Source organism: Ovis canadensis, chromosome 2 (genome assembly GCF_042477335.2).
Source record: "Ovis canadensis isolate MfBH-ARS-UI-01 breed Bighorn chromosome 2, ARS-UI_OviCan_v2, whole genome shotgun sequence".
Taxonomy (NCBI): domain Eukaryota; kingdom Metazoa; phylum Chordata; class Mammalia; order Artiodactyla; family Bovidae; genus Ovis; species Ovis canadensis.
The window spans coordinates 69702501-69720782 of NC_091246.1; the positions used below are offsets into that span (position 1 = coordinate 69702501).

Sequence of the window (18282 nt, forward strand, 5' to 3'; positions counted from 1 at the left end):
TACGAAGGACCAGGCAGCCGCATCTGTACGGGGCTGGTGGGGTTGCAAGCCGTTTTAGGTCCCGTTTGCTCCGAAAAGCTTCCGCCGCCGAAATCCTCAGGCAGCCTGATGCCAAACTGGTGTGGGACGAGACTCCAGGATTTTCCTTCTGCTTAGCCGCGTCCCCCGCCGGTCAGGCGCCATTTCAATCACTCGTTGGTCGCATGGTCTCTGTCCTCTGTCTTGCGCCTCAGAGGGTGACTTCGGGGATCCATGGGGTGTATAGGAGGCTCTCCCAAATGTGGCAGACCGGGGCATCATTGTCATCTCAAAAAATCGATTGCTGGTTTCCCCTCTAGAAACAAATGCCCCACTGGACATTTGTTCCCCCCTTTCAATGTGTAGCTGACCAATGAGTGATGCTGAGAGGCATGGACAGGGTGAGAATTGAAGAATTCTTGAGTGGGGAGAGGGGGTTCGTTGTCCTGCTTTAAAGGGGCTTTCTAAAAAATAAAAACATAAAAAGGCTTTCTACATGCCCCAGTCTTCAGTGTCACCGTGTCGAGGTTTAAACAGCAGTATAAGAACCTTGACCTTCCCCTCCATGAGAATCCAGCAAAGCAGAAAATTTCTTGATGTATTTATACATCCGGGACAATATGAAACTGTCCTTTTGATTAAGTGTTGCTTGCGGTGAGGGGCAGCTTCCAATCAGGACATCTTCAGTTTCTGAGCACGAGCACTGCGTTCTTAACTTTTAGATATACACACACATCGTGAGATTGTGTGCGCGCCAAGAGAAAGAGAACCACATATGCACACTTGTCTTACAGCCTTTGACCCTTTAATACCTATCACAGCTTTACCCGGTTAATTGTGGTTTGAACACATGCGCGCGCGTACACACACACACACAACTTTACCCAGTTATTGTGGTTTGAACACGTGTGCGCGCGCACCCACACCCACCCACCCAGAGCAGGACTGAGTGGATCCAGTCTAGCGAGGTTACACTTGTAACCCTCACTGCTCCCTTTCCAATTTCTTTGATGATTTTTCCCATAAGTATATAAGCCGCCAGGACTTAGTTCTGCTAAGCGGCAGGCCTCTCCTCCTAAATGTGATTCGGACCATATGCTTTCTACATTCATCCCCGCTCCGGCTTTTCTTCTCCACACTAACTACTAACACGTTATAGTCACCTTGAAATTTCCTCTGCTATTTTCCAATTAAAAGCTTAATAGCCCTGGAAACGGAGTTCATGTGGTGAAGTTTACCATAGCCCCTTGTTCTGAAAGGCTTTCTGCTGGGATCCCATTATGTGCTTGAATAAACCCTTTCTGCAAACAGAAATGGGACTCGGGGTTGTCAGGTGTTGGGTTACAATAGACTTTGAGGCAGGGGACATTTTACCAACATAAATACAAACCTGTCCCTATAGGGAGATGTTGTCAAATACTGGGATATGGAAAACATTCCCATCAAATATGAGAAAAGGATTATTGCGCTATATCAAATGAGTATTTAGGTCTCAGCCCCTATGTGTACTGGAGTGAAACGGGGCCCCGGGGACCAAATAATGCAAGACTGTTTGAGTGGCAAAGGGATAGGGTGACTAGGTGACTGAGGGAGAGTGGGTCGCCTTGTAGTGGAAATGTCCCCCAAACCTGGTGCTGAGCTCTGCTGCTTTCCTTAAAAAAAAAAAAAAAAAATTCATTACTCTCAGGTTTCTTATACTCCTGGTTTTGCTAACCATTTGTTTGAAGGAAATATGGGAGAAATCTGGCTTTGAAAAGTTTGTGGTCTCTGTATTTCCAAGAGATTTAGAGATTTCAGTGTCCCAGATTCAGTGTCATTCTAGGCCTTCTATGTGTTTCTCACTGTGAACTTCCCACTTCCAAGCCTCTGGGCCACCGCGCTGCGGGTGACCCAGGCCTCCAGTCCCGAGAATTTTTGGAAGTTCCTCCCAGTTGTAGTGCCTTAAGGCTTGTTTTCCTCGCGAAGTTTGGGAGGAGAGATTGATGACGTGGTGGGGGTTAGGAGTAAGACTAAGGGGTCTGTGCCCTAAGAAGTTTTGGAGGCAAGCCTCCTAAGGTTAGCAGTCTCTTGCTGGGGGTTCCTTTCTGCGCCCCACGAGGGCCGCAGGTCTGAAATGGGGAAGGTGGGGGGCAGCCAAGGGCCTCAAGGGCAACATACACAGTCAGGTTCACTTTTTAACCTACTCTCCTCCCGGAATCGCCCTTTTAGGCGGAGGGTTGGCTGCTGGAACGCCTGGTGGTACTTGAATTCACAGCACACACACGGACGTTTTCGGGTTGTTCGTTTGCTTCCAAAGCAGTGCAGAATAAAGCTGAGAGGCGCCGACCGGTTGACCATTGCAGCCGACTGGTCTACGCTCCGGATTCGCATTGGATTCGTCCAGACCGCCAAGAGATGAATTCAGGGTGCTCTCTGAAGCCTGCCTTCTGAAGACGGCTCCGGGATTGCCATCGCGCCTCTTCGCACTGAGCCGTTGTGCTACCCTGCGCCGCAGTAACCACTGCTTTTCTTGTTTTCTCCCATTAGGGGAGCATCTCTGTGTGTTTGCGGAGGTATTCTGCTTTAGGCCATAACCCATACACACAAGTATCACTTTAAACAAAGTTTTACAGTCATCTGTGCAAAGGCCCTCTCCCACCCAAAGACACTGGTGTGGGGGTGGGGTGGCCCCGTCCCTTATTCATAACTAGATTGCTGAGTCCGTGGGCATTTGAATGGGGTGATGCGAGACCTCCGTTTGATTTCTCAAAGACCGTTGGGCAGGGTTCAGATCATATGCGGTAACTTGGGGGGCACTAGCGTGGCCCCTCCATTCGCTCTCTGAAAGTTTAGACCCAGTGCTTAAACACAAACTCCAAAAGAGCATTTGCCGGCTTTTCAGAACAGAGACTTTATTTTTTGTTACAACGTGGAGGTGTAGAAAGGTAAACTGCGCCACAGAGGGAGGACTATTTTCCCCTTTGAAACAGCCTGCAAAACGGGTCGTCATCCTTGGACCAGCAGGTTTTCAAAAGCATTTTCTTCTGCAGCGGCAAAAAGAAAAAAAAAAAAAACTTTGCAAAAAGAAATCAAGAAAGCCCCCATTTCTCGAACCAGTTCAAATGCCCTACCCCCAATTTCTCCAGCCAGTGGCCGCAGGACCTGGCTCCCCGCAACATAAAACCTCTTCTCGCGCCGGGACCCTAGTGTATCCGCAGCGCTCAGATAGGTTCCGGATCTCCCCGAGCCGTGTTTCTGTGGCCAAGTGTGGGAATGAAAGCCGCCTTGGGCCCGGTGCCGCCAAATCGGGCCTGGAGGGAGGCGGGAAGAGAGTTGAAGGGGAACTGCCACCCGCCTCGCCCAGAGGCACCCTCACTCTCATCCGCGCTGGTCCTCCCTTCCCCGCCCCGCGGGCGCTGCCGCGTCCCGAGTGCTGCAGTCCCTCCCTTGCAAGCAGGGGAGGCGCAGGGAGCGCGGAGGAGGGGGCCGTGAGCGCCCCCGTGAGAGTGGCCCGGCGGCAGGTAGCAGGGAGAGTAAAGCGCAGGGTCTCGAGAGGCGCGGGCAGGAGGAAGGAGGCGTGGAGTGGAGTGGGGTGGAGAGTGCCAGGAGACCGGGACCCCGAAGGTGGGGGTGGCGGGGGAGGGAGGCGGGGGGAGGGCGGCAGAGGACGTGCCGGCCGGTCTGCGCGCGGGAGCTGCGGACGAGCCGCTTCAGACCTTAACCAGAGCTCTCGCCGGCTCCCGGCAGCCGCCGCCGCGCCTCGGCCGCGGAGGACGTGCCGGCCAAAGGAGCGGCGGGAGGAGACTCGGCCGACTCGGGAGTAGGGAAGCGCCCGTCGGGAGCCGTAAAGACGGCCGCGGCCCCTCCAGCCACTCCGAAGCGCTCAAGGCCGCCTGGACTGCGGGGCCGAGGACTGCGCCGCCCGGAGGCCGCTTTGGAGAGGGCCTCTCAGCCCCGCCGTCCAGCGGCCCCGTACCGGCTCCCGCCGCCAGCTTGCCAGCTCTGTCGGGAGCCCGGGGCATGAACGGCTACGGCTCCCCCTACCTGTACATGGGCGGCCCGGTGTCGCAGCCGCCGCGGGCGCCCCTGCAGCGCACGCCCAAGTGCGCGCGCTGCCGCAACCACGGCGTGCTGTCCTGGCTCAAGGGCCACAAGCGCTACTGCCGCTTCAAAGACTGCACCTGCGAGAAGTGCATCCTCATCATCGAGCGGCAGCGGGTCATGGCGGCGCAGGTGGCGCTGCGCAGGCAGCAGGCCAACGAGAGCCTCGAGAGCCTCATCCCCGACTCGCTGCGCGCCCTGCCGGGACCCCCGCCGCCGGGAGACGCCGCCGCCGCCCCGCAGCCGCCGCCGACCTCGCAGCCGTCGCAGCAGCCGTCGCGCCCAGCCGCCGAGTTGGCTGCGGCCGCCGCGCTGCGCTGGGCCGCCGAGCCCCCGCCCGGGGCGCTGCAGGCGCCGCTCGCCAAGCCAGGTAAGGGCCGCGGCGGGGCCGGGCCGGGCTTGCGCCCGGTCGGAAACACTTGGAAGCAGCCCTGGAGGCTTTGGCCGGCAGGCCCGAAGGCGAGTGTGGCGGGAGTGGGCTGGGCGCGACCTTACCCCCCAACTCCAGCCAAGCCGGTCCTTACTCCCTCGGCGGAAGCGGCGTTCAGTCTGGACCCGGCGAGGTAGGAGGTGGAACCGAGGTGCCCTCGGGAAAGGCGCCTCGGGCTCGCCAAGTGCCTTCTCTAAGTTTAAGGGGACGGGTAGATAAAGAGGTCGAAACAGGACCAGATTAAAATCCACGCGGGCGCACACACTCCAGGCTTTTCGACTGTAGGCTTGAGAGGCCTCGCATCTGGAGGTTGGGACGGGAGGGCAGAGAAGGAGCCCAGGCCCACGGTTTGGCCTACTCTGGGCGATTTTCTCGGCACCCGGCAACTGGAGCGAACCTGAAGCCTTTCTAGTCTGCTGTGGTCTCCAGCCTTGTGCAGTTTGTTGAAGGAAGCCTTGTTTAGAAGCAAGAGTAGAAAGGGACCAGAAAGACTCCCAAAACTGTTAGCAGGGACTCAATGTGGTGCACCCAGAGCCAGCCAACTCCTTTTGCAGGAGTTCAGGTCCTGTAATACCATTTCGCAGGCAGTCCTCTGCAGTCTGCCGTTTTAAAGAAAGACAAAACCTGAGCTACAGTGAGGAAGGCCACGCCTGGAGAGCCTTTTCCCCAGTTCTCCGTGGGCCTGGGCCTCCTGCGGCCCTCTCCTCTTCCCCCTCCGCTGTGTTCTAGAGAGCAGGAGTCTGCCCTGAGTCCTGGAGCTGCGCAGATCCCCCTACCCACCTTTTTATCCAGTTCCCTCCTTCAGGCCACCAAAACCTTGCACACCCCACTGGAGCCTTTCCTCCTGGAGACTTACTAGCTTGTGACTGTCCTGCCCAACCCAAGTGCTCCTTTGGTTTTTAACCCCTTGGAATTCAGTGGACAGGTGTTTGGTGTTTCCCTTTCACTGGGGGCAGATGTGCAAAGGAAAGAAACCCCATCTTCTCAGGGAGAGGGTTGAGAGGTATGCTGGGACTCAGAGGTGGAAGGCTCTCGAAGGACCAAAGCCCTCCTGTGGGTGGAACTAATGGTAGAGCTTCCGCCTACCCCTAACTGCCTCCCCTCCAAAATGCAATACTTCTGGTTTCTGGAGAGAGGCTTTCTGGAGCACTGGATTGCTGGGTGGAGCTGGGGACATGCCATTTCTTGGGGATAAGCTGGTAGGCCGCCTGGCAGGCTCAGTTCTGCTGCCCTGTTCCTCAGTTATGCTCTGCAGACCCAACCTCTGAGAACATCTTATGTGAAGAGCAGAACTGGGTGTTTAAAGACAGAAGTGAGTTTGCTGAACGTGGCTTTTGTGACTGTTTAATCCAGGGTAGGATGGATATAAGCCTTTCCCTGAGTATGTCTACTCACTTCCTGGTGACTCTCTCTTGTCAGTGTGATCTCATGTTTCACAGAGGAGTCAGAGGGGAGGGGAAAGAACCTTTTTCTCTTTTAAGTTAGGGCAGGTAACTAGGACAGTTTTGTCTCAGTTCTCAAAGTTGATCTATGCCGGTGAATTTTCTGAACCTTCCCATTTCTACTTCCTCTGTCTCCATTTCCCCTAACACTCGGGCAGCATTTGTGATAGTGCAGGCAGCACCCCCATAATAGTGCATTGGGTTCTGGGGTCCCTGTCCAAGAGGGGTTTGGTTCCCTTCACATCCTGTGCTCTTCACACCTGTTCTCTGGGATAGCCAAAGTTCACTGTTTCAAAAGCATCGAGACCAAAAACAGCCCTGAGAGGTGGGGAGTGAGGGCAGCCAGAAAGGCGGAGCAGCAGCAGCAACGGCTGGAGAAAGATATAAGCTTGGGGTGAGACTGATTGCAGCCAGACACACCAAGCCTGGTGTGCTCTCTTTCACTGGGAACCAAGATAGCCTCAGCCTTTCAAATTGAAAACCAGTAATTGCAAAGGAGAATAGGATTTGACACAAGAAGAGGTCAGAGTGATGGCTTTGGAGGACTAAGCTGTCAGGGACCAGCAGCTCAGTTTACAGCTAGTCCTGCTGTGTACCTTGCACATCTTATTTATGTAACTTTTGTTTTCTTCTTTCAGTTGGTTCGATCCCATAATTCCATTTAACACCAACAAAAAAGTCAGTCACCAATCTGATGACGATGAGAGAGGGCAGGAAAGGACTAGATAGTTTTCCACTAGGAAGGCAGGCACACAAGCGGATCAGCTCTATGCAGTGCTTTATATGGAGAAAGCCCATTTGGGATTTAAGTTAGAGAGAACTGCTTGGGTGGGACTGCTGGTTGCTGTACGTATTTTTTTGCAGGTGTTCTTAGGATTTATTTGTATGTAACATGCATATTGAGAAGCCTGTTAGGTATGGTCCTGGGCAAGTAGCTCACTGCTTAGGGAAGTTAGCTCACTTCTTAGCTCACTACTTAAGCACTATTTGAATTGTAGGTCCACATGTACAGTAAGTTCACAGACCACTGGTGGGTGGTAGTGGTTTAGTCGCTAAGTCCTGTCTGACTCTTGTGATCCCATGGACTGTAGGCTGCCAGGCTCCTCTGTCCATGGAATTTTCCAGGCAAGAATACTGGAGTGGGTTGCCATTTCCTTCTCCAGGGGATCTTCTCGACCCAGGGATCTGACCCATGTTTCCTGCACTGCAGGTGGATTCTTTACTGCTGAGCTACCAGGGAAGTCCTCACAGACCATTAGGAATCTGAATATCTGCTGGTGATTTACAGAGATTTGTTTCTGTAGGATTATGGAGATTTTTTTCAAGTACATAGCTGTGGAGACATTGGCTTTTTTTATTGGCTATAAATGCAGGTGCAGAAACACACACACGGTATCTTTCCCCCTCTCCAGAGATCCTTAAGAAAAGCACGTGCCCTGGAGAAGGGAATGTTTGTTGGGCAACTGCTGGAGAAAAAACACCTTGTGTGATGAGCAACATTAATACCAAAACTCTGCTTTGTAGCTGGAAGAAATTTATTTCCCAAATTATGCTTCAGATTCTTTAAAGGAACAGGAATTATATTATCTAATGGTGTATCATGTTTAACATCCTTTTAAAAGTGGCAGTGGTTTTAAGGAGAAATTTCATGTTCTCAGATTATTACTTTTAGCAATGGATTAGAGCATTTTTTTTTCTTTTTTGAGAGTACATCTCCCCTGCTGCTTGAGTATCATCTATGACTGGCCTGGAATTAGTAGGTTTTGATGGAACCTCAAATTCTAGTCTCAGCTTCTTTAAATCTACCCTGTCGATCTGTTCCTCTCCCATTCCCTCTCCATCCTTCTCACTCCCCTCCTCCTTCCTGTCATGAAAATATCTAGAGAAGCTTGAACATCTTTCAGCTCTTAGTGTATCTGAGTCAGCAGCTTCAGCCAGCCAAGCCTGCCTTTCTGGACTGGGCTTCAGAGCTCAGGAAAGTTAAGGGTCATGACCAAGGTGGGAAGCTAAAGTTACATTCCTGTGTATGGCTCCCTCCCCCCACATTTTCCTCTGCTTCCCGAAGAGAGTGCTGGGTCTCCTTGGGCTGAGAGCGGACAGGTCTGTGGCTATAGACTCTCGCTAGGTTTCCATCTGCCATCAAAAGAAATGTGTGAGCAAGTTTTAACATTTCTTGAAGGTAAAGAAATCAAAAGCATCATATTTGATTAGGAATAAGAGAGCAGGATTAAGAAAAGTAGGATCTTCTTTCCTATTTATTTCTCCTGAAAATAAGCGAATCAAGAGACCTGTAGGGAGGGAAGTTGGGAGATTTCGGAAAACTGCCTTTATTTCATTTTACCTCCTGGCCAGCACTTCCTCACATCTTGAAGCTTACTCTGGGCTTTTCAGTTCCAGCTTGATTAGGTCCTGTCTTGTCAGCTTCCTAATTTTAAATTTTACTTTTAATTAAAAAAAAGAGAGACACACACACACCTGCACCGATCCTGAGTTGTGGGCAGAGCGCTAGTTCAGGCCAGGGTGGGAAATGCTCAACGGCCAGGGACTTGAAGCACAGGAAAAATGGTAGGAGAGCTCAAAGTCTTCCCTGAAGGGCACCTAAGAATTTAAGACAGGGTCTGGTTACTTCAGACGTTTTGATTTGGGGCCAGGGGTTTAGTTTTAAGTAAAACCCAACCAAACCAAAAGGAAGACGCGAGGCTGATTGGTCTCTTCAAGCCTGACCCGTGGCCGGCTCGGGGGCAGCTCTCAGCTCCGGTCTTTCCCTCCCGCGTCCCGCCAGTGGCCGCCTTGGCTCCCTGGCCCTAACGCTGAGCTCCGCATGTGCGGGTGACTGGTCGGGGACCCCGGGGCTGGAGCTGGGACAGTCGCTAGACCCATAGAGGCCATGCAGCCGTGTTTTGCGGTGGCAGCCGAGTGCCTGTGGCTCCCCTGCGGCTGCCTGCCCTGGACCGCTTCCCCTCGGACCTTGTCGCTGTCCGGTGGCACCGCAGCCGAGGCTGCCTCATTCCCCAGCTCCTTCTGCGGTGAGCGGTGGGCGCTCAGCCTCACCGGCAGAGCTCGACCAGCGCCCGCTTGGCCCTCCCCGTTCAGCTTCGCCTCGCCTCTCTTCTCTCCCGCTACCCTCTCCTTCCTTGCCGCCTTCCTGCTTCGGCAGAGTGCCAGATTTAGCAAAAAGCCTACAAATAAACATACACAAAAATAGGATGTCAAATACTGCACAGGGCAGACTTCTAAAACATTCTTTGTTGTTTTTCCTAAGTGCAGATTCCACTGGGCATCCTGCAGACAATTTTATCTGGCAGCTCCAGCCTGGGAGGCGGACCAAGCCCCATTGCCCTGGGCGCCCCTCGGGGTGGGCGTAGCTCTGGCTAGTCTCCAGGCCCGTTTCTCCCGGGGGAGCCTAAACTGCCCCCAGAGGTTCAGAGAGGCGCTGGTGTCCATCTTGTGGGTCAGAGCACCGGGAGTAGGGAACCCCGGGGCCGTTTTCCACATCTCAGAACCAGTTTCCCTGCCACCCAGGACAGAACCTCTCTCCCGACACAGCACACCCCTCTGGGTTATAAATCTGGCGGATAGTCCTGTTCTCGACTTACACAACCAACTTTTCTTTTCCCTGATGGATGAACTCCCGAGTTTAAAAGATTACAGTAATCACAAGAGGACAGTGTAAATCGAATCTGATAGCAATAACTTTCGGGGAAGGTCAGGCTCAAGTGAAATGTTACCAAGCAACAGGCATTTTGTTTGCAAAATACAATCAAAGAGCATTGATGAGAAATTCTTCACTGCAGCCAGTCAGCACTTTCAGCTAACAGCTTTACAGAGGGAAAGGGAGTAAGTCTTCATAAATCAACGCGCCTGGAGGACTCTGAGCCCCTTTCTGGGAAATGTTGCACAGAGTCCAGTGAAAACCTACTTGCCTCCCTGCCTCCCCTTTCTCTTCCTTTTCTCCTTTGGTTGGCTTTTGAACCTGTTGCGGCCCCTCAGCCATTAGTCACTCAGGTCCTAGACCCCCATGTCTTGTGTCATATGGCTCTGATGGCAGGTTGGGCCTTGCATTGGGGTTTGCATGGCCTCTCCTGGCAGAGGTTGGGGCCCGAGTAGTGGAACTCTGGCCATTGCAGGCCCATCACCTTGGGATCCTGACACATAGCGTCCAAGATTCCCATGTGGCTTTAGGGAGTCACCCTCTGGTTTGAGCCCTGCAAATCACTGTCCTCTGAAGAAACTGAGGGGAAACTAAACCATAAGTAGGCAGGCTTTATTTTTGATTTTTTATATCTTACTATACAGTTAAACAACTATAAGTAAATCAGCACAATCAACTGCTGAATAACGATATTATGGAAAACTTAACATTCAGATCATTGGTTTTCTAACAAATCTCTAATCTCTTTTGATGCCAGTGACTAGGCAGACATAAATTTTGCGAAGCTGAGATCAGTGTTCTGCCCCACCACCCCGTAATTATTACTTGTTCAGTATATGTTCCATTCATAGCCATTATATGACTGTTTACAACAACATTCCCTCCCATGAATACAGTCTGCCCAGCTGCTGGCCTTTGGGTTACCTGCTGTGTTTCAATGTAAATACGACTCATTGCATAGGTAACTTGGAAATTTTGCAAAATGTTCATCAGTAAACAGTAAGCCTCTCAGGGGTCACAAGGTAAATGCTTTGATCATCTCTGTGTAATCTTACCTAGCACAGTGGAAGGGCACATGGTAAAAGATTTAAAACTTGTTAAATAGACAACTGAATAAGTAGCTAGCTGCATTTTTATAAGTATCAAACATACTTGTATATTTATAGATAATTTCCCTCCTGCTTCTTGAAAAATATTCCTTTCAGAGTCAAGAAAGAGGTCAGAAATAAGTTTTTGCAGGATTTACAAAGTCCACAGTTGCAAACCATCCTTCCTTAAGTCCAGCCCTTTCTATATCAATGTCTACCAAAGTATTGGTCCCTAGGAATCGTCTTGATTTCTTCATATGTTATTAAGTCAGTGTTGTCGTTGATTTTAAAAGCATGACTATTTACTTTTCATAGGTTTTCCCCCTACCTCAGGAAGAAAAAGAAAGATTTTAGACTGACATTCATCCCCTGCTGTATGTATGCTAGGCTTTTTATCCATTGGGTTTTTTACGGTTTAGCACTTCTAGTGCAAGATAAAGGTAACAGAAAATGTAAAAAGCATGTCTCTTGTTTGACTTCTGACTGGGCAGTGGTCTTTTTTGAAAGCCCCATCCAGCCAGGACTTCTTCCCTGCCATTGTTGTGAGATTTGTGTGCTTTGAAAACAAGCCATCAGTAAACAGTTATTCAGAGGTGTGTTCCTCAAAGCTCAAGTGAACACATGAGGACGTCACAATCCCATGTTTCAAAATGCGTGACATGATTTCAAACAGAAAAAAAAATTAAATCCAGTGACTTTCCCACTGGCAAACAACACTCCCTATGCCAGTGATTTTTTTTGTTTTTTATTCTGGATGGATGCTGTGTTTTGTCTCTGTAGATATCATTGGATAGAATGGATTAAAACCCCCTACATCTCAGTGAGGAGGGTTTTTCATCTTCTGTGTCTTGAGCACAGTGTCTGTTTCATATATGTGGCAGACTTTCTCAAAATCTCTGAAATAAATACTTGGGATTTTTTTTTGAAGTTGCATTTTCATATGAAAAAAAATCCACTAAAGAAAGTTAAAATTTGCAAACTGTAATTTTAGATTGGAAGTCATTTTTGTGTGAGTGTTCATTTTCTGTCCTTAAAGTCTTGTAACTTCTTATGGCACAGATATATTTTTAAAGTTGGTAGCACTGTTTTCCAGAGAAAATATTTCCTTCTTAATTGAGTATCTACTTTCAAAAAACATCTTTACCCTTGTGAAGAGTTTATTTTAGGGATAGCTGCGAGTGTTTCTACATTATGAAAAATACGAAATTGAAGTGTGAACATCTAGAAGATATTTAAATGTCTAGATGTTTAGCTTTAGAAATAGCAAATTATATCACTTTCAATAACTGGTTTGCAGTAGCAGATGAGTGATTTCTACTTTTGGTCTAGCAGTTTTTGGTGCCTGTGTATTAGGAGTAAAAATACTATCAATTGAAATATATTCTTATTCTTTAATGTTTTAGGAATTAGGGTGTCAGTTTCAAGAAGAAAGAGGTTAAAACATTTGGAGAGCATTTTGTTTTTCATTTTGCTACTTGGCAGTTTTACATTTCTATATCTCAAAAAGTCTTTGTATTTTAAACCAACAGGAGCATTTTATAAAGTTCATTTAGGAAAAAAAAAATCTAGAGATATAAAGAAACACCTGTTATTAAATTACACTTTATCACTGGGCCCAAGATTCCCCCTCTATAATTACTTGTGAAAGTCTGTATTTATGACAGAATAATTTACAGTACTTGTAGTTTAGGTATAACAATACAACCAACACTTGACACCATGAACTTGCAGGGATCATATATTCTGCCCTGTAGGCATTATTGCTGGGTAAGGAGTTATTCTTGGTATAAGGTGAGAGGCTAGTCTTCCCTTGCCCAGTTTTGAAACCCCAGCATCCCTGGATGTTGGCTGGGATTCTGTTTACCCAGCACCCCTTAGCAGGACTTCGAGTGGCGCTCAGGTGTGTGGACGGCATAGGTGTGTCCCACTCAGGGCTTCCTTCAACAGCGTCTGTCTTCCCACTGGATATGGTGTAAACTGGGCTGAACTTGGTTGGTTGGAATGTTCTGAATTTGTATGTTTGATTCCTGTGACATCACGTTAGATTTTCTCACTTTTTGGCCATAGCCTGCACACCCCTCGGAGAGGTTGATCAGCCCAGAAATCTGCAGAGAGAGAGTGGACAAATCAGTACAATCCAACATCACTCTCTGAGAAGTGACCACAAGTGCTTGCTGCACTGGGGATGTCACAATGGCAGGTACACAAGGTACACAAGGTTGTACAAGAGAATGCAGAAGAGACTTTATGCCGCCCAGCGGCTCATGACTGGTGGACAAGCTGCCGACTGTGGCCTACTCTGCAGATCAGGAAGATAGGCTCAAAAATAAAATTTTGCATTGTCTGATTTATAATCCTGCCATCCAATATCCAGTTGTTTGAAACAGTACATCCTTTACTGTCTTGAAAAAACTACTACATTTTCTTAATGGTGGATATGGCAGATTAGCCAGAACTTTATTCCTTAGTGCTCCTTTGGCTAAACTTGCCCTTTGAATCACTTCTTCTGTAGTCTGAAGCATTCTGTGGAAGAATGAACTTGATGATAGACCTAGAGACATTTTTCCCAAATGTCTTCAGTGTCTGCAGCTGATCCAGGGTGGGGGAAAAGTTACCTTCTAAAATGGGAAGTTAGGTTCACACACTGCTTTTGAAAGTATGCTTTTGAAAATATCAAAATATCAAAATTAGAGCTTAAAAAAAAATTTGTTACCCTTTCTTTCCTAGAAGAGCCAGCTGTTTCTTGCTTTAAAACAACGTCACCATCCCTTATATTGCTGTGACGCTGTGTATCATACTTCTTTCACTTTTTCATTGTAGTAAAATACATGTAAGTTTTACTATTTTAACCCATTTTAGGGATACAATATAGTGACATTAAGCAGATTCATAATGTTGTGCAGCCCTTACCACTTTCCATTTTCAGAACTTTTTATCATCCCTAACTGAAACTCAGTACCTATTAGACAATACGTCTCCGTTACTCCCTCCCCCAGTCCCTGACAACACTCTTTTCCTTTCTGTTGCCATAAGTTTGCCTGTTCTAGGTATGTTATATAAACGGTATCATAGAATGGTTTTCCTTTTGCGTCTGCCTTATTTTACTTAGCATATATTCATGGTTCATCCACATTGTAGCATATGTGAGAATTTCATTCGTTTTTGAGGCTGAATAATATTTGATTGTATGTATAGACCACATTTTGTTTATCCGTTCATCCATCATTGATGCATGCTGGGTTTCTTCCAACCTTTGTCTCTTGTGGATAGTGCTTCTGTGAACATTTGTGTTCCGTGTATGCATATTTGCCACTTAGCAATTTTTCCCTGGCTGTGTTTGCTTTCTCCCTGCACACGCATCTCATCTCCCCAACTTGGTAATTAATTCCACAAGTTAGGGGCCAGTCTTATATCTGCTGATGTTTTCTGCCCTCGATGTCTTGCAGGGTACAGTGATAAAAGTACTTGATGCTGATAATAATAGATTGCTGTTGCTAAGTCGCTTCAGTCATGTCCGACTCTGAACGACTCCATAGACGGCAGCCCATCAGGCTTCCCAGTCCCCGGGATTCTCCAGGCAAGAACACTGGAGTGGGTTGCTATTTCCTTCTCCAATGCATGAAAGTGAAAAGTGAAAGTGAAGTCACTCAGTCGTGTCCACTCTTCATGATCCCATGGACTGCAGCCTACCAGGCTCCTCCATCCATGGGATTGTCCAGGCAAGAGTACTGGAGTGGGGTGCCATTGCCTTCTCTGTAATAATAGATAATGAAAGTTAAATAAGAAAACTCTTTAGAGAAGCACAGTGTTTAAAGCCTTACTTTATGTCCATATTTCCCCCGGGAGAGTATTTGACTTGTTTTCCTAAGCTCCAGTGAGCAGAGGCCAAGATCCAATTGTGCATTGAGTTCAGTGCTGAGTTAACATACTGTCATTGTCTTCTCATTGTCAAGTGTTTAATGATAGAGTAACACCAAGAGGTAGGTGTAGGGTCAGGAGTCAGGAGACTTTAGACAGGTCTACCTGCTTGCAGTATGAACCTGTGGAAGCTTTTCTGTTGCTGTTTTTCTCATTGGGATCGAGAACAACTACCACATTAACCCAGGACATGAAAATTGGGTCACCAATCCTAGGATGCTGCTGAAGAGGATATGTCATATTTCTGTTGCAAAAAGGTCTCTTGTACATATCCCGGAATTGTTACAGAAAATGGCTTCATGCATGTTGGCTGAAGATGGTCCCCACACTGATAGCTGATATTTTGTATCGGAAAAAGAAGCAGCTTAAATGCAAATTTCGGATAGGTATGAATTTGTATCAGATTTACAGTCAAAAGTTTCACTGATATAGTTTAAGGATATTTTTTGGAAGTATTTATTTATGCTTAGAACATATTTATTGGTTTGTAAAGAATCAAAATTTTGTCTTTCAATTATAATTAAAGTACATCCCATATTAGAAAAAAGCTCACAAATGGGTCTTTGTTTAAGGCTTGTAAAATAAACAACAACAAATAGGAGGAGATGGATTTTAGATGCTGCTTTGATGAAATTTCACCAGCTGGCTCTTTACACATCATCAGGTGTGCCCAGGGAGGAGGCGACAATGAGGCTATTCAGGCAGGGGCAGTGGAAAACACAGGCCAACTGGTTGTTTACAACCTGACAACTGGGTCATTAATAATTTCCATCTTCAGATCAGTTACATTGGCTCTGAGTAGACACAGCCAGTACATGTTTTAAGAAAGATAAAAATCCGCTTGTATATAACTTGTTAATAAAGAATATGCTCCTTTATTATAAAGGTGTCTTAGAACCTACTTCTGCAACCAAACCAGTCTTTCTTTCTTCTTCCTTCCTTTCTGCCTCTTTAGCACAGTGATACTAGCCCTCGTCAGGGGGTGAGTGATGTCTTAGACCAAAGTGTTAGATTTACTACTGGTTTACTGGTTTATTTCACAGCAAAGCTCTGCTTTATTTGGGAAGCTTTGTTTCTCTCTTTCTCTTTTAAAAATATAGTTCAGGAAGATATCTTGAAGTCCATCCTATATGCTTCTTACACCCCAGGTCCTGGACTTACGGACACACTGTTTTCGTTGGTGGGTGTTCCTCCAGTTTCATAAGCCTTCTCCAGGCACCTCTTTCTCCCTCTCTGCAGCCTGTCCCACACTCAGGTTTCACAGCTGGTGTTGCTTGCCCTCTGATGCGGGTTATAGGCAACCAAGTCTTCTGGGATCTCGAGTGGCCTTTTAAGAGAGGTTTCCACGGATGGAGGCTTCTTTTACTCTGGCAATCATATTGACTTGTTATTCTACATGGTATCCTGATGAAACATACTGATGACTAGTTCACATATAACACAGAATCTGCCTAGGGAAAATGGTTTTAAAATATTAAACTTTCCCTTGGGTGTATGGGTCGTGCACCAGCTGTTGCAGCTGTTGATGTCCTTTGGTGGCACCAGACCCCTCATTTGGAGAAGAGGAGCTAGAAAACAAGCCCAAGCTCATTTCTCTGTTTGTCCCTGGATAGTGTTTATCCCCAGTCTGATCTGCATTTAGACTGTTACTGCTAGATAGCGACATCATCTGTGGCTGTGGCTCTTTCTGCACCGTTTTGTGTTGAAGGCAAGCTTTCCTGAACAGCCCATTCTGAGAAATCACTCTGATGTCTAGATCCTTACTTACAGGGTTTGTTTTTTTGCCATTTGCTAATGACATAGTTTGGATAATTTTCTGGCTTGCAGTATGTTATAACCCACAGAGAAGCAGTTCCCCTTGCAAAAAGGGCAGGTAGGGCCCTCTCCTGAGCACATGTGTTCTTTGCACACCAGGAGAGGATTCAACCAGCTGTTCTCTGCTTTTCAGATTTGACAGAAGAACGACTTGGGGATGGCAGCACCGCTGACAATGCTGAGACTTTCAGCGACAAAGACACGGACCAGAGGAGCTCCCCAGACGTGGCCAAAAGTAAGGGCTGCTTCACACCTGAGAGCCCCGAGATCGTGTCAGTGGATGAAGCAGGATTCGCGGTCCAGAAGAACGGGGCCAGCTCAGAGAGCCGGCCCGACAGCCCCAAGTACCCCGGGGAGCAGAGCCACCTCCTGATCGAGGGCCCCTCGGGGACCGTGTCTCTGCCCTTCAGCTTGAAAGCCAACAGACCGCCCCTAGAAGTGTTGAAAAAGATATTCCCCCACCAAAAGCCCGCGGTGCTGGAGTTGATCCTCAAGGGCTGTGGGGGTGACCTGGTGAGCGCCGTGGAGGTCCTGCTCTCCAGCCGCTCGTCCTCCTCGGCTGCCGACCGGACTTCTGCTGGGGAGCCTGAGGGCCTGGTGCTGCCCTCCAACGGGCACCTCTTCGAGCACACCTTGAGCTCCTACCCCCTCTCCTCATCTAAATGGTCTGTGGGGTCGGCCTTCAGAGTCCCCGACACGCTGAGGTTTTCTGCCGACTCCACCAACATGGTCCCCAACCCCCTGGCCGTGCCCCTTCAGCACCCGTTTCCCCAGCCACCCCGGTACCCTCTGATGCTGAGGAATACTCTGGCGAGAAACCAGTCGAGCCCCTTTCTGCCCAACGATGTCACCCTGTGGAACACCATGACGCTGCAGCAGCAGTACCAGCTGCGGTCCCAGTACGTCAGCCCTTTCCCCACTAACTCCACCAGCGTCTTCAGAAGCTCGCCCGTCCTCCCCGCCCGCACCCCCGAAGACCCTCGAATCACTATCCCCGACGACGGATGTCCCATGGTGTCAAAGCAGTCCATTTACACCGAGGATGACTATGACGAGAGGTCTGACTCCTCAGACTCCCGAATACTCAACTCGTCATCTTAAGGCGCCGCCCGATGGGGGTGACCAGGTGACATTTTCTGCGCATTTGAACCCTGAGCCCCTCCCCTTGTGGAGAGGCCACGTCCTGTGTATACCTTCTCCTGCCATATGACAAAGTGACCCTGCTTGATTCTAGACCTTAGCAATAAAAAACATAACTTATTTAATTTCTTGCACTTCACTGGAAAATGCCAAATAGCTCTGCTCTGTGGCTTTAGTGCTGAATGTTGGTTGTCAAAGAGTCTGATGCTGAGAATGGTCTGGGGAAAGCCTGGGCCCATGGAAGATGTCTTTGGGGAGGTAAAGCCAAAGGTCGGCCCCACCCCTAGACTCAACCTGGAATCTTCAGTAATGTAGTGTACTTGAATGCAATTCTGTAAAAGAGGATTCCTCACGATAATGAAACCTAAAGAAGTGGTTTGGTTGCAAATGGACTATAAACAGGGGCCTCATATTCCTATGCTAAAAATCCTTCTTGCATTTTAAAGAGAGACTGCACTTAATAGAGTGAACTACTCACATGCTTATTTAAGCTTGGACAGTTTTCAGAGACAGACTCCATTAAGAATTATTCTTTTCACATGGCTGACTCAAAACATGTGTAATGTCAATGTAAACCCAATCACAGCTGTGAACTGCATGAAATATATTGTGAAATAAACACAAGATTAAGCTTTGTCAGGTTAATGTAGCATGCTAAGGACTCTAGAAAAAAAATAAACTAAGGAGATGATCTTGGTT

The 18282-nt window shown here is 48.2% G+C and overlaps 1 protein-coding gene across 1 annotated transcript; it reads left to right on the top strand.

The window, feature by feature from the left end:
• The first annotated feature begins 4017 nt into the window (after positions 1–4017).
• Positions 4018–17544, top strand: DMRT3 (doublesex and mab-3 related transcription factor 3). Its single transcript, XM_069579385.1, has 2 exons — positions 4018–4468; positions 16577–17544. The coding sequence occupies exons 1-2, from the start codon at positions 4018–4020 to the stop codon at positions 17542–17544; spliced, it is 1419 nt and encodes a 472-aa protein (XP_069435486.1).
• The last annotated feature ends 738 nt before the right edge of the window (positions 17545–18282 follow it).

Coding starts and splice junctions, on each gene's coding strand:
- DMRT3 (XM_069579385.1), top strand. CDS start 4,018: ATGAACGGCTACGGCTCCCCCTACCTGTACATGGGCGGCCCGGTGTCG. Junction 4,469..16,576: donor GGCGCCGCTCGCCAAGCCAG/GTAAGGGCCGCG, acceptor TCTGCTTTTCAG/ATTTGACAGAAGAACGACTT.